Below are 13938 nucleotides of genomic sequence, written 5' to 3'. Positions count from 1 at the left end.
TCAATCTTGATTTGTCATTCTCTTTAAAACTGCTTTCCATCCTGAAGGTGGTAATCCAACATAAGTCCCAGATTGTTTGACATCTATGTAATTACAGTTCTTATTAACTGGGACACATATATTTGATAGATTTCAATAAGCAATAAATTATCATGATATAAATATTTGTATGGTATACTGACTTTCAATATTTCTTGTCAAAAAGATCCTTATATTTTGAAAGTGTTATATTTGTTTAGGTAGCTGTGTTGTCTGGTAAGCTAGAATTATCATAAGAGAGCTTTGGTGACAATGTATGATAAGCCATGTAAATTGTAAAAAAAAAAAAAATGTCCACTAATGTCTGTTTGGCTTGCAAAATCTGTAACAATTCTATTAGTAATTTTCAGTGCTTATTCTTTTCACCTAATACTTTTCTCATTCCCTCCCATTATGTCTTACTCATGTCAGGTATAAGACAGCTTTCTCAGCAGAAAGATCCTAATAAAAATCAAAGACCAAGGTGAGTCTATTGGAGTCATCATGAATTGCACTCCTTTTTTTTTTGTGGCTGTTGATTTTTCTTTTTTAAAGGCACACCCTTAACTTTTGCTTGTTCATTTTTGTTAACATAAACCAGATGCTAATTCAAACAGCAAAACCAGTCCTTCCAAAAAAACCAATACCACAAATTTGTGTATTATTGGTTTTGGTCACCCATGGAATCAATAATACTCTTCCCCCTTAAGTGATCAATGATTTTTTTCAGTCAACCTAAAAAAACAAAATGCCTCTTTTCATTATTACCTGCCTTTTTTCAGTATGCAGCATGGCAGTACAATTGACAATGAGGTGCTTTGCACATCAGCTTTCCTTTCCAGCTGGTCAGGGGTCCCTTTTCTCTTTTTCTCATTTCCTGAGAACAGGAAGGAGTAAAGCATGGCCCAAGACAATGTTGTCTGTCACATTAGGAGTGGCAGAGGGTTTACTAGGTCATGGTTCTCTCCGCTTGGCCTCAGAAATATCTCCTGAGACCCTGTGTTTGATGTGGAAGCTTGACCTAAGAAAAAAGACTTGGGAAGTCCTTTATCTGGCTCTTCTCCCAATTATCCCATGAAAGATTAACAAAGCTAATGGGATGACTGGAGCTGCTTCATGGCTGCCAAACTACACCCATGAGTTTGTTTCTCCTTTAAGTGATCTTGGGAAGACAGTGAGGGCCTCTATCTTGACTACTGATGATCATCCGAATATAGTGGCTGGTATGGTAGTTTGGTGTGAGTTTTTGGCAAAGAAAAAATTAGGCTCTGAAAGACATTTCTCATCAGAAATTGTCAATATATTAAAATGCATTTAAAAGTTACTTCTGGGAAGCATATTAAATAGGCCAATCATTTAATCATTTGCTAAATATCAAAGCCTATAAAATCATAGTTTAATGTCACCCTGACATAAAGCAACATCAAAATTAGTGCATCATCTATAAAGTGAAGTATCATTTGCCTTCAAGTGACAAATTCTATTGCCAAAAAAATACCACTGTACTTCTAATAAGTGACACTCATTTTAATAGACCCTACAAAAATACAATATTTTCAATGTCCCCATAAAACAGTTAACTTACAAATATTACTCTCAGAGCTTTGGTGACATCAATATATGATACTGTTGTGAAAATTGTAACAAAATACTTGGAACACTGGCGTGTAAAGTAAATTCATTATATATATTTAAAAAAAGAGAGCTATGTCAAAATGTGAGAGAATGCATATAACCAACTCCGGGAAATTATTCTGGAATGTGAAATTAATATTTTAATCAAATGAATGACTAATATATAAAAGAAACATTTTTAAAGGGTTATAAAATGGATTTTGATCATTTGTAAAGGAAAACAGTTCCAATGTAAAAATAACTAATTATATATTAATGATGCTCATCTTTCTCTTCAGTGAGATAGAATTTAAGATTATATGTATTTTGCAACTTTGGGGGGAAAAAAGATATTTTCTCTACTTTGCCCTCCAAGGCAGGCATGGAAATTAGTAATACCAGATAGACCATGGCTCTGAGAAATTATATTTGAAGTTTCATATTTAAATAGCAAAGTTTATTTTATCACCCCCATAACTTTCTAACAATAGTCTTTCTTAATGATAAATTTTATCAATACCCCAAACTCATTTAAAATGATTTAAAAGTAGCAAATTGGATAAAGCAACACACAAATAAATTCCACATTTACAAGTAAAGAAATTGCAGGGCTACAGTTTATAATCAACATAAACTTGAAAGAAATAAAGCAACACCTTGCTGCCACCCATCATTCACTGCTTACATTTGTGGTGAAAAGATTTATCTACAATGACCTTTAGTCTGTTTCTTAACTCTGTCTGTATTGTAATTAGCTAAAGGCATTGAACAAATTAGGTTGTTCTATCTTTTATTCAGGTCCCAGAGGTAAATGGCTAACTGATGAAATATTTCACTCTGTGTTATGAGAATTTAGCAAATGAATATGGAACCAAATATAAACACTTTATACCATATGTACAGTTACTTTCATAAGGCATTATCTTGTAATTTTTATTGAAAAAGATTCAATATAGTAAAGTCTTATTTTAAGATATATTTTCTTTCTCAATCCGAGATGTTTAATTTATGAAAATATTGTTTTTTTCTCTATATTCTTTTTGTTTATATGCCAACATATACTTTGTGCTAGAAATATTTTATGGGAATTACAATTCTTTATATTTGTATTTTCTATATAAAGGCATATACAATTTTGAGGCAGTGTTTCTGATGGAGAGCAGAATTCATAAAGAGCTTGTGTGTGCTTCCGTGCTCCGAAATTATATGAAATCCACTTTGAGAAGAAACTTATTCAATTAAAAAAAAAATCAAAACCAAAACTGCACCAATGCACAGCCAGAGGCTGACAATTAAAACTAATACATAACCACATGAACATCATATTTATATAGTTAACATTTTTAAGGATGATCAGTGCTAACATTATAGTATTATACATTTGGCACTAATGTTTGCCATTGGTCCAGCAATTGGCAAAATTTGTTTCTATGTATAAATTTATTTGAACATTAGGTCTGGCTAGACGTATCTTCACTATTTATAAAAAATATTTAGACAGTAAGCTCACGTTGAATAACTAGGTCTACTGTGTTCTGGAAACTCTTCAGTAGTAATACAGCTTTTTCGTGTTCCATATGTACAAAACTATGTCCATTGGCCTGTAAACACACAAATAAAACAGGGTCATCAATGCAAGATACTTGTTTATCACATTGTTCCTGTCTCTAATAATAAGATTTAAGAGAGTATGAGCAACCAATAGTCATATGTTTTTAAAATTCACACCAGAATTGCAACTATGGAAACAACTAATTAATTTCACCCAGCTTCAACTTAATTTATTAATTCAACAAATACTTATCAATTATCTAGTATATCCTACTTTGGCTTGTCCTAGTATAATGCTAGTTCAGTTCATTTCGGTTCAGTCACTCAGTCATGTCCGACTCTTTGTGGCCCCATGAATCACAGCACGCCAGGCCTGCCTGTCCATCACCAACTCCTGGAGTTCACCCAAACTCATGTCCATCGAGTCGGTGATGCCATCCAGCCATCTCATCCTCTGTCATCCCCTTCTCCTCCTGCCTCCAATCCCTCCCAGCATCAGGGTCTTTTCCAATGAGCCAACTCTTGGCATGAGGTGGCCAAAGTATTAGAGTTTCAGCTTCAGCATCTGTCCTTCCAAAGAACACCCAGGACTGATCTCCTTTAGAATGGACTGGTTGGATCTTCTTGCAGTCCAAGGGACTCTCAAGAGTCCTCTCCAACACCACAGTTCAAAAGATCAATTCTTCAGTGCTCATCTTTCTTTATAGTCCAACTCTCACATCCATACATGACCACAGGAAAAACCATAGCCTTGACAAGATGTACCTTTGTTGGTAAGGTAATATCTTTGCTTTTCAATATGCTATCTAGGTTGATCATAACTTTCCTTCCAAGGAGTAAGTGTCTTTTAATTTCATGGCTGCAATCACCATCTACAGTGATTTTAGAGCCCCCCAAAATAAAGTCTGACACTGTTTCTACTGTTTCCCCATCTATTTCCCATGAAGTGATGGGACCAGATGCCATGATCTTATAGCCACTATGCAAATCACAGAGAAACACCAGTAAGTACCACACAGATACACTTGAAATATGATAGTTATTTTGTTCTTGGTCTGATTTATTTTGTTTTTTCAGGAACTCTGTTGATGTGATTTAGAAGTGTTCACAGGACCATTGCCTTTTTGTCATATAAAGAAAGCTGAGCACCAAAGGATTGATGCTTTTGAACTGTGGTGTTGGAGAAGACTCTTGAGAGTCCCTTGGACTGCAAAGAGATCCAACCAGTTAATCTTAAAGGAAATCAGTCCTGAATATTCATTGGAAGGACTGATGCTGAAGCTGAAACTCCAATCCTTTGGCCACCTGATGTAAAGAATTGACTCACTGGAAAAGACCCTGATGCTGGGAAAGACTGAAGGAGAGAGAAGGGGATGACAGAGGATGAGAAGGTTGGATGACATCACCGACATGATGGACATGAGTTTGAGCAAGTTCCGGGAGTTGGTGATGGACAGGGAAGCCTTGCGTGCTGCAGTCCATGGGGTTGCAAAGAGTCAGACACGACTGAGTAACTGAACTGAACTGATAAACCCACCAACACTGTCAAATGTTTCACTTGTGTAAAACAAAACATATGGTATAGTTAAATCTTATTTTGACTCACTGAAAAGTTCTTAATTTAAAATTTTAATATTAAAAAGATAATTTCTATTTCCCTCATTGTTAAAAGCAAATATATTCATTATTTCTATCAGTGGTTCTCAATCCCATTCAGAGATGAATTAATTTCTGGGTGATCTAGGCTAGTTTTGTTATTTTTATAAATGAAAGAGTTACACCTCAGCGAGGTTAAGCAACATGCCTGAGGTCAAACAGCTAAACTAGGGCTGAATCATCTGATACTATAATATTCCTTCTTATTATTTCTTGCAATACTTTACTGAAATAGTAACATTACAATTGCTCCCAGTGATTTGAACTACCATTTCATTGATCATGATAAATTAATCAACATTTTATCCTTAAAATAGTTGCTATCTTATTTTCTACTGTAATTTTTTTTACACCAATTTTCCACTTCTTTATTTTCAATTTATGCAGAATCTCAAATAAGAGAAGTGGCTTTGGCAAGGAAGGAATGTGGAAGTCAAGGGAAACTGTGGTGATGCCTAGTACATCATGATTTCAAAGCTATAATTCTCATTCAGATTCCTAACAGGTTTAATCTAACTTGAGTACTTGTAAGAATAACACTTTGTCCTAAATTAGAATCTAAAGAAATGCTGAATCTCTCATTCTTATAGTTTTAACTTTTAACTCTGGCTTAATTGTTGTTGTTGCAGTTACGTGTGAACCATCTCAAAAGTAGAAAGACTAAGTGAGACCATCTGCTAGGGCGGTGAGACCTGAAAGGGAACATTAAAAAGGAGAAAACTTTTAAGCATCTGATTGGATAAGGGCATAAGAAATAAATGAAAAATCAAAGTATGATGCTGTTAACAGAAAATGGAAATCTTGGAGAAGCAGCAGGCTTAGTCAGGAAAACAACAGAGTTTGTGGTACCGGCGACACATGCAAGGAAATGTTGATCATACATTTAGAAATAAAAGACTGGAGTTCAGGAAGGAGGTCAGAGTGGCCCTTTAGCAACAGGCATTAGGTTAGGGTTACGCAGCTAACCTAGGGCTGAATCATCTGATACTGTAATATTCCTTCTTATTATTTCTTGCTGAGAGAATTATCAGGAAATAAGTTTAAAAGGGAGCATTGTGAAAGAAGGAAAATCTAGGGAGGGGAGCAGGATTGGTCGTAGCTTTGAATTCGAGGAGCAGAACTGAAAGACGGCATTTGCTGTTGACCTTGTTGTTCTTGGTCTATTGCTAAGTCATGTTCCACTCTTTGCGACCCCATGGACCTGGGCATCTAGGTAAATCTGTCTGAAGTGAGGGAGGGAAAAGTGAAAGAGGGCCCAGTCTTTTCTGCCAGAGCATGACAGAAAGCTGACTCGGGCTGGTGGCTGAACTAAAGGAAGAAGATACAGGTGCATTGAGAGGAGGGGACAGGAAAACTGGCAGGAGGAGAACTGGAAAGGGTTGTCCTGATGGGGATCAGGCTAGGCAGCAGGAAATCCAAGGGGATCAAGTCCTTTGTAATGGCTTCAGTTTTCTGCCTCACAGAGGAAACAGCAGGAAATAAAATGTAGCTAGATGAACGCTGGTGTGAAATCTGGGTCCGTTTCCAATAAATCAGGCTTTAAGATGTTCAGACCCACCATCCAGGTTCTGATTCAAGGCTAGGGAAACCCCTTGTATAAATTTAGCTTCAATACTGCTTTAAAGCATCAGCTTTTAGTTTTCATGCTTTGTTAAGTTCAAAGTACATGCTTTGTAACTATATAAATAATAGTCATATAGTTGGAAACACGAAGAACTGATTTCCCAGAGGAAATAAGCAAGTTGATAAATTAGATCGTTGAGTCAAACAGTAGGACTCTACCTGTAATTCTAGTCCCCAGAAATGTTTTGCCTCTAAGCCAGAACTTTGGTGAATCTCAAGGGGCCTATTTAAAAGACCACAGCTAGAGACTTCCTGGGAATTGGTTCAAATTACCAAAAGGATTCTGAAAGATCTGAAAGCAAACTATTTTAGAAAGTTTATTAAAGATTAAATGAGTTAACATATGTCAACTGCTTAGGGACAAGGCCTGCCACACTATAAACAATCAATAAATGTTAGCTACTACTATTAATATTAATTACTTCACTAGTACTTTTTTGAATTTCAGAAATACAATTTTCATTACGTAACAAGAATAGTAACAAGAACAAAAGGGCAAAATTTCAGAGGAAAGAACTATTTTACTTAATTTTAGCAATTTTTAACTTTTATTTTGTTTTGGTTTTTTCCTTAGCAATTTTTTAGATGAGAATTGTGAAGATCAATGAAATTACATGAAATATCCAAGCTCACACAGCTAGTGTCTAGATGGGAATTTATGTCATGACTCTGTATCTTGACACAATTCATTTCACTGGGTGTTGTGAGGTTGAAACAAATGTTTTTAGGTTCATTAAGTGTCACAGACTCATTCAGTGAATTCACTTTTTAAGATTAATTGAGCTATTTCTTGATATGGAACATTACGGTAGGCATGATGCCAGGAGAGGCAAGAACAGAGGGGTTTGAATGGAAGGAAAAGATAAAATCTTAGTTGTAGAGAACTTTCTTCTTCCACTGTGAGAAGAGCTAAAAAAAATTGTATTTGTTAAAGTGATTATGGCTGTCTGGCTTACATCTTGGATGGTTCAGACAGGGAATCAGACAGTTATGTTACTACATGTATGTGGGACTTTCCCAATCCACATGAAGTTTCGAAGAATCACAATATTCCAGTTAGAAAAGTCTTGTGGCTGCTTCATGTGTGTGATTAGAAGAAGAGCTGAGGAAATAAAGGAGGATACTATTCCATTTAATTGCAGAGTATAAATCTGATAATGCTTTGAAATTAAATGCATATAATCTACATTTATGCATTTGATATTTTGAATATATATAATATAAATACAAAAGACAATTTGAAGAACAAATCCTATTAATAAATTAATGAAGCTTTAAAATATGTTGTCAAATTTGGCTACATATATATTTTATATAAATACACACTATCATGGCTTATAATAAAATATGTCCAATTTTGAGGAAATTGCAACTTAACTGCATGGTTTATTAAGTAAAAATGAAGTTAAAAAGAAAACAATTTACAAAAGAAAAGATACTCAAAAAATTTTATGCTTCAAGAGTACATAATTCATTGATTTCTGACTTTAACTGATTTGAAGCATAAAGGATTATTTTACTATAGCAACATTATTTCCAGAAGGTATCCTTCCTTATTTTAATTCCAGTTAACATCTGTGCCACAAAATGTTTTTAAATTGCTCCTTTGCATGACTTAGACATGAAAAGATGGAGGGTTAATGAACATAATATTTGCAATTCTAACAAAAAGTGGAGCTTTGCAATTACAGCTTATCAATTTACTGTAAAACATACTCAGTTTCTGGATTTCATCCTCTTGTTCCTTACTGAATTTATCTTTGATTTCCTTCTGGTAAATGTTTTGTTAAGTGGCTAAATTATGGATGTTTATGCCATAGACATTTTCCAGAGGGTGTTGTAATTCTCCAAGAATTTCACTGTATTCTTATTATTCAAAGCTTTATATTTAAACACGAGTTTCTGAGAAGGTTTGGCCACAAAATTGGTGGGATTATCCAATAAGAAGGACAGCATGACTCTTAGAATCCAAAGGAGAAATGGGATTAGAGATTTGTTATATGATTTCAAATTGATTTAAACTCCCCTTCAAGGAACAAACATTTAAAATGCCAGTACACATATATCTTATGCATTAGATATACATTGCTGCTGTTCTTAGTCACTCAGTCGTGTCTGACTCTGTGTGACCCCATGGACTGTAGCCTGCCAGGCACCTCTGTCCAGGGGGATTCTCCAGGCAAGAATACTGGAGTGGGTTGCCATGACTTCCTCCAGGGTATCTTCCCAACCCAGAGAGCAAACCCAAGTCTCCCACATTGCAGGCGGATTCTTTAAATTAATATAGTGTACTTTGAATGTGTATAACTCTTAGGATGAAAGAAAGTGAAAATATATGGCAATCTTATTTGAGTCATTGGACTTCATGTTGTCTAAACCTGAGAGCGAGACATTAAGAGAGAAAACAGTGGGTATCTTAGGTAATTACAATTATGTTTCACATTACCTGGAATTATTTCCCATTGCAGAATTTTAATCTCATTAAATATAAGGATATATTTAGGGCTGAGTATACTGTATAATCAATACTACATTGACTGTGTGCCAAGTCATTTGAAACATTTTCCTTTCTATCAAAAATCTGAACTACAGACCTTTAATTCTTAGACAGTTCCAATGAAAATTTTATACTGCACTTTTTAAATGTGAGAAAGTTTGATGTCTCAGTGGCTTTTATTATAGTATTAAAAAATCTTGATAGACTAAAACATAAATAAAAATTTCTCTTCTGTCTTAAACTTACTCATGTACTGCAGCTTGCATGTTTCATGAGTTCAGGCTCAAAAAAAGGCAAGACAAAATAGAAAACACTAAACTGAAGACTTTGTCTATTATTTGTATAGAAATTCTGGCATGAAACTTATAATACATAGTAATCCTGAAGATATTTACTTATTTATCTGCTTTGATTTTAGAATGCCTGTTTTCTTCTTATCAAATATGTTGAATGAATATTTCTAACGAATTCCCTTTGAATTCAAATGAATTCCCTATGTTGTTTGAAAGCAGTTTCCCAATAACCTACACTTTATGTCTTTTACCTTACCACAAAAGGAACTGCAAAATCAGTCTCTTAGTTTCAGGCAATATTTGTAGCCAGGTTGGTTTCTGATTTTGTAGAGAGCTTGCTGTTAAAAGAAGACATACTGGGAATGGATTTTATTACATATTTGAAGTCAGCTTTTCCCTGTCTCTCTTCCTCCATTATCTGTTCTAGGTAATTTCCGACGTGTCTACTTCCTGGGCAAAAACTTAGTTACAAATCCCTATTAGATTGTTTACATTGCTTGGCACAATATTTTGTACATCATCAACATTGAATGCATATTTTCCAAACCAATAAGTAGAAAATGTGATGAACAGGTTGCTATCAGTAAAATTTGCTTCAGTAGAATCAGCATGGTATAATGGAAGAAGCTCAAATAAATGATTTAGCCTCTGTCAACAATAGATACCTTGCAGGGTGGTTGTGTGCTATAAATGACATACTATGGGTACCCAGTTAATGCTACTTTTACTTTATTCAAATTATGGAAGTTAGAGCCAGCTTAATGAACTTAATTTGTCTTCATTGTTTTTTGTGTTTTACTTAGTACATTTTTTTTTGATTTGCAAAAAGTATTTACTCAATCTCTAATTAGTTATCTGTGCTGAACTATATAGATAATGAACAAAGCAAATGGATAAAGATATGCAGTGAAATTCTGGCATATAAAACCATCCACACTTAAAAAATTATTTTTGGTTGTCTTCTAACCAAACAGTATTATAAAAAATGTTTCAAATGTATTTTATCATTCTCTGAAGACTAAGCATTACATAATACTGAACCCACTCACCACCTACACCCCTGCCCACCTTTCCCCAGTCCTCTCTGATGGTTTGATTTTCACCCGCCAAAAGAGATCAACTATAGAAAATGTTAACACATTTAGCCTTGTTGGGAAATGCTTTAGTGAAATTTTCAAATATTTTATTTCTTTAAGGGTCTTATACTTCATGCAGATGGTGACTGCAGCTATGAAATTAAAAGATGCTTACTCCTTGGAAGAAAAATTATGACCAACCTAAACAGCATATTAAAGAGCAGAGACATTACTTTGCCAATAAAGGTGTGTCTAGTCAAAGCTATGGTTTTTCCAGTAGTCATGTATGGATGTGAGAGTTGGACTATAAAGAAAGCCGAGCGCTGAAGAATTGATACCTTTGAACTATGGTGTTGGAGAAGACTCTTGAGAGTCCCTTAGACTGCAAAGAGATCCAACCAGTTAATCTTAAAGGAAATCAGTCCTGAATATTCATTGGAAGAACTGATGCTGAAGCTGAAACTCCAATCCTTTGGCCATCTGATGCGAAGAACTGATTCATTGGAAAAGACCCTGATGCTGGGAAAGATTGAAGGTGAGAGGAGAAGGGGATGACAGAGGATGAGATGGTTGGATAGCATCATTGATTCAATGGATATGAGTTTGAGTAAATTCTGGGAGTTAGTGATGGACAGGGAGGCCTGGGGTGCTGCAGTCCATGTGGTTGCAAAGAGTTGGACACGACTGAGTGACTGAACTGACTGACTGACTTTCATTTTAACCATAACAAAGATGTCTCCTCTTTACTTTTTGTGGCCTTTTTTTGGGAAGAAATTGTAAAGAATTCAGAGAAATAAACATACTCTAACCCATTCTTAGTGACTCATGATAATAATTATGAATGTGAGCACTGTGGAATAAAGCCAATTAGTTGCTTCCATGAAAGACAGTTCCCTAAATGTATTTTGTGGAAATAGCTAATTGATGTTGCTGGTCAAAATGGTTGTATGGTTAAGTATGTTGAGAAATGTAAGATTTTTCAGGTTCTTAATATGCTTAGAACATTGTGAAATTCTGAAACAAAGGATAGACTCTAAAGTGGCTCTGAAACTTATTTGAGTAAGGAACTCTTTAAAAAAATTTTTTTAAAAGATTCCATTGGGAAACAGTATTCTAAATTGAATAATACTTTTTGAATTTTCTTTCTTTTATTATTATTATTTAAAATTTTTATTTTTACTTTATTTTACTTTACAATACTGTATTGGTTTTGCCATACATTGACATGAATCCACCACGGGTGTACATGACTTCTTGCTTCCTACAATGTGCCTGGATCCAGAGGCTTTCCCCTTGATGGTCTGGAAAACTAGACCAAAGACTCCAAGTAAGAAATAAGTCTCTCTTACGAGTTAAAGTCATGAGATTTAGTGCGTGGAATTCGTGACAATAATACCGTGTCTCGAAAGAACTTTGTTTGAGGTTGTTAAATAAGTAAACTTTGAGTAAGATAATACTATTAGCAGCTAACTACACCTACTGGTCATTAAAAGAGGTATCAAACTTCCCCTCAGACAAGGAATGTTTGATTCAGTGATTGTATATAGATATAGCACTGTATATCTGTACACAGCTGACCCAGGCATTCATGGACATTTATTCCATTTAGACTTTTGGGAAATCTAAACTTTCTTTTTCCATTCTGAACCATGAAAGCTGTAACTCATCATCCTATCCTAACCCCCAGTCTCACACCAAGCCATGTCTATGTTTGAATTCTCCAACTCAGTGAGAAACTATAAAGTTAGAGGGTTTTCTTTCTTTGTGTTTGGGATCTCTTTCCTCTCTCATTGTACTCCACACTCACCCGTCCATCATAAGGCCCTCACCTCTGCTCCTGAAGACAGATGCCAGTCTAGCCCATGGCTATTCTTTCCCTGGAGAAGGAAATGACAACCCACGCCAGTATTCTTGCCTGGAGAATTCCATAGACAGAGGAGCCTGGTAGGCTACAGTCCACAGGGTTGCAAAGAGCTGGACATGACTGAGAGACTAACATTTTCACTCTCACTTTTATTCTTCCTTCTACTCATCGTCTTTTCTCCTGTCTATTAAATCTGGAATAACTCCTGCTTCATCAAGATATCATATGCTCTGACCCAATAGCTTACCAATGACTAGTGAAACTTGACAGATACATTTGTTGAGAGTGGTTTTTCAACTTGTCTGTATGAATTGTAGGGACAAGGTGTTTCAAGATTAGAAAAAAAGGGATATATCTGGTTTGTTTGAATTATCATCTCTGATTATTCTATACTGGTATCTCTGAGAGATAGCCATAGACCAGGAGTATACATTGAATTATAAAGTTCAAAGCTATTAAAATTTTGGAAAAGTAGAACTGGATATCATAAACTAATTATAAGTCACTTAATTTCTCTGCTCCTGATGAAGTTAGGCTCTTGTCCTGGGAAGGTGAGAGGGCAAGTAAATGAAGAGGATAGGAATTGACTACTGTGATAGACTAGGATACAATATACTTACAAGTGGCCTACAACTGTGAGTCATGTTATCAAAGTACAATACATTTTTTTTTTTTGCAGTCTATTCATCTTTTGAACAGAGTAACTATAATTAGTGGATTTTCTATATTTAAATATATTTTAAATTGTAAAATGTATAATTAGGTTGACTTTTTAAACTGGAAAGAATATTAGAAAAAAGAAACTGTGATTTTTAAACCAACAAAACTGCCACTTCAAAAATGGTCAAATATTGGCAAGTTCACATGGTGGGGGTTCAACTGAATAACATTTTTTATGGTCCATGTGCTTTCCCTTTTTCTCTCTCACTCTTTTATGATTCGACTTTACATAAGATGAAGCTGTGAGGGGTCAGGTCCCCTGGCAGAGTGCTCTTTCCTCATGCTACACTATCTTAAAGCAAAATGACTTACTTAACTTTAGTCAATAATTTGAATAAGCTCATGAATTACAGTATCTATTCTAGGAAAATGAATAGTAAATGACAGAATAATCATGTGAATATGTTTTAATTAACATCATTTCTTAATGCACACGTTTTCATGTAACTCAAATAACACGCTCATAATACAACAGCAGAATAAGAGAGTTGTGGGTAAAAAGAGTTACAGAAGAAGAAAGAGAGAGCTCTTAAATTCTGGGCCTGGGGGAGGTTTGGGAAAGGTACATCTCTTGCCATTTTATATATCTTTTTCTACTTGCTACTGATTTAGATCAAGCCCCAAACTGCCTTCACATTAAAGAGGAGCTCATTCATTGATTTTATTTTTTTACCTTGATTTTCCAGGTTGTATGCTTTCATTAAGATTTATAAATAAATTTGCTCCAGTGAGGATATATTCTAATGATCTTGAAGCGACAGATTACTCAATGTTATAAGTTCATTTTTATCCCAGTGTTCTTTAAACTAAGAGCTACTGTATCATTAAGAGATAAAAATATAATTTTCTCTCTTAACATCTGATGTTGGCAATGATTCCAGTTTAGAATTAGTCATTTTTATTTCCTTCAGAAAATATAACTGGCCATTTGTACTTTTTAACTAGTATGAATGAAACTGTAAATACAGCAATTTGTTTGATGAAGGTCTATGTACATTTTTCTTTTACTGAAAATGGACTTTGATT

General features: G+C 34.8%; 1 protein-coding gene across 1 annotated transcript in view; it reads right to left on the bottom strand.

Annotated features, from left to right (window-relative positions):
* Positions 1-1302: 1302 nt before the first annotated feature.
* Positions 1303-13938, bottom strand: part of LRRC7 (leucine rich repeat containing 7) — a 615708-nt gene continuing 603072 nt past the window's right edge. Inside the window, exon 27 of the mRNA XM_069565050.1 lies at positions 1303-3233. Within this exon, the coding sequence (XP_069421151.1) occupies positions 3126-3233 (108 nt within the window). The 3' untranslated portion in view covers positions 1303-3125. The remainder of the gene's footprint in view (positions 3234-13938) is intronic.

This window comes from Ovis canadensis, chromosome 1 (assembly GCF_042477335.2).
Source record: "Ovis canadensis isolate MfBH-ARS-UI-01 breed Bighorn chromosome 1, ARS-UI_OviCan_v2, whole genome shotgun sequence".
Lineage (NCBI taxonomy): Eukaryota > Metazoa > Chordata > Mammalia > Artiodactyla > Bovidae > Ovis > Ovis canadensis.
Note: the sequence above shows the minus strand (reverse complement) of the source record. Positions and strands in the feature narration are given on the sequence as shown.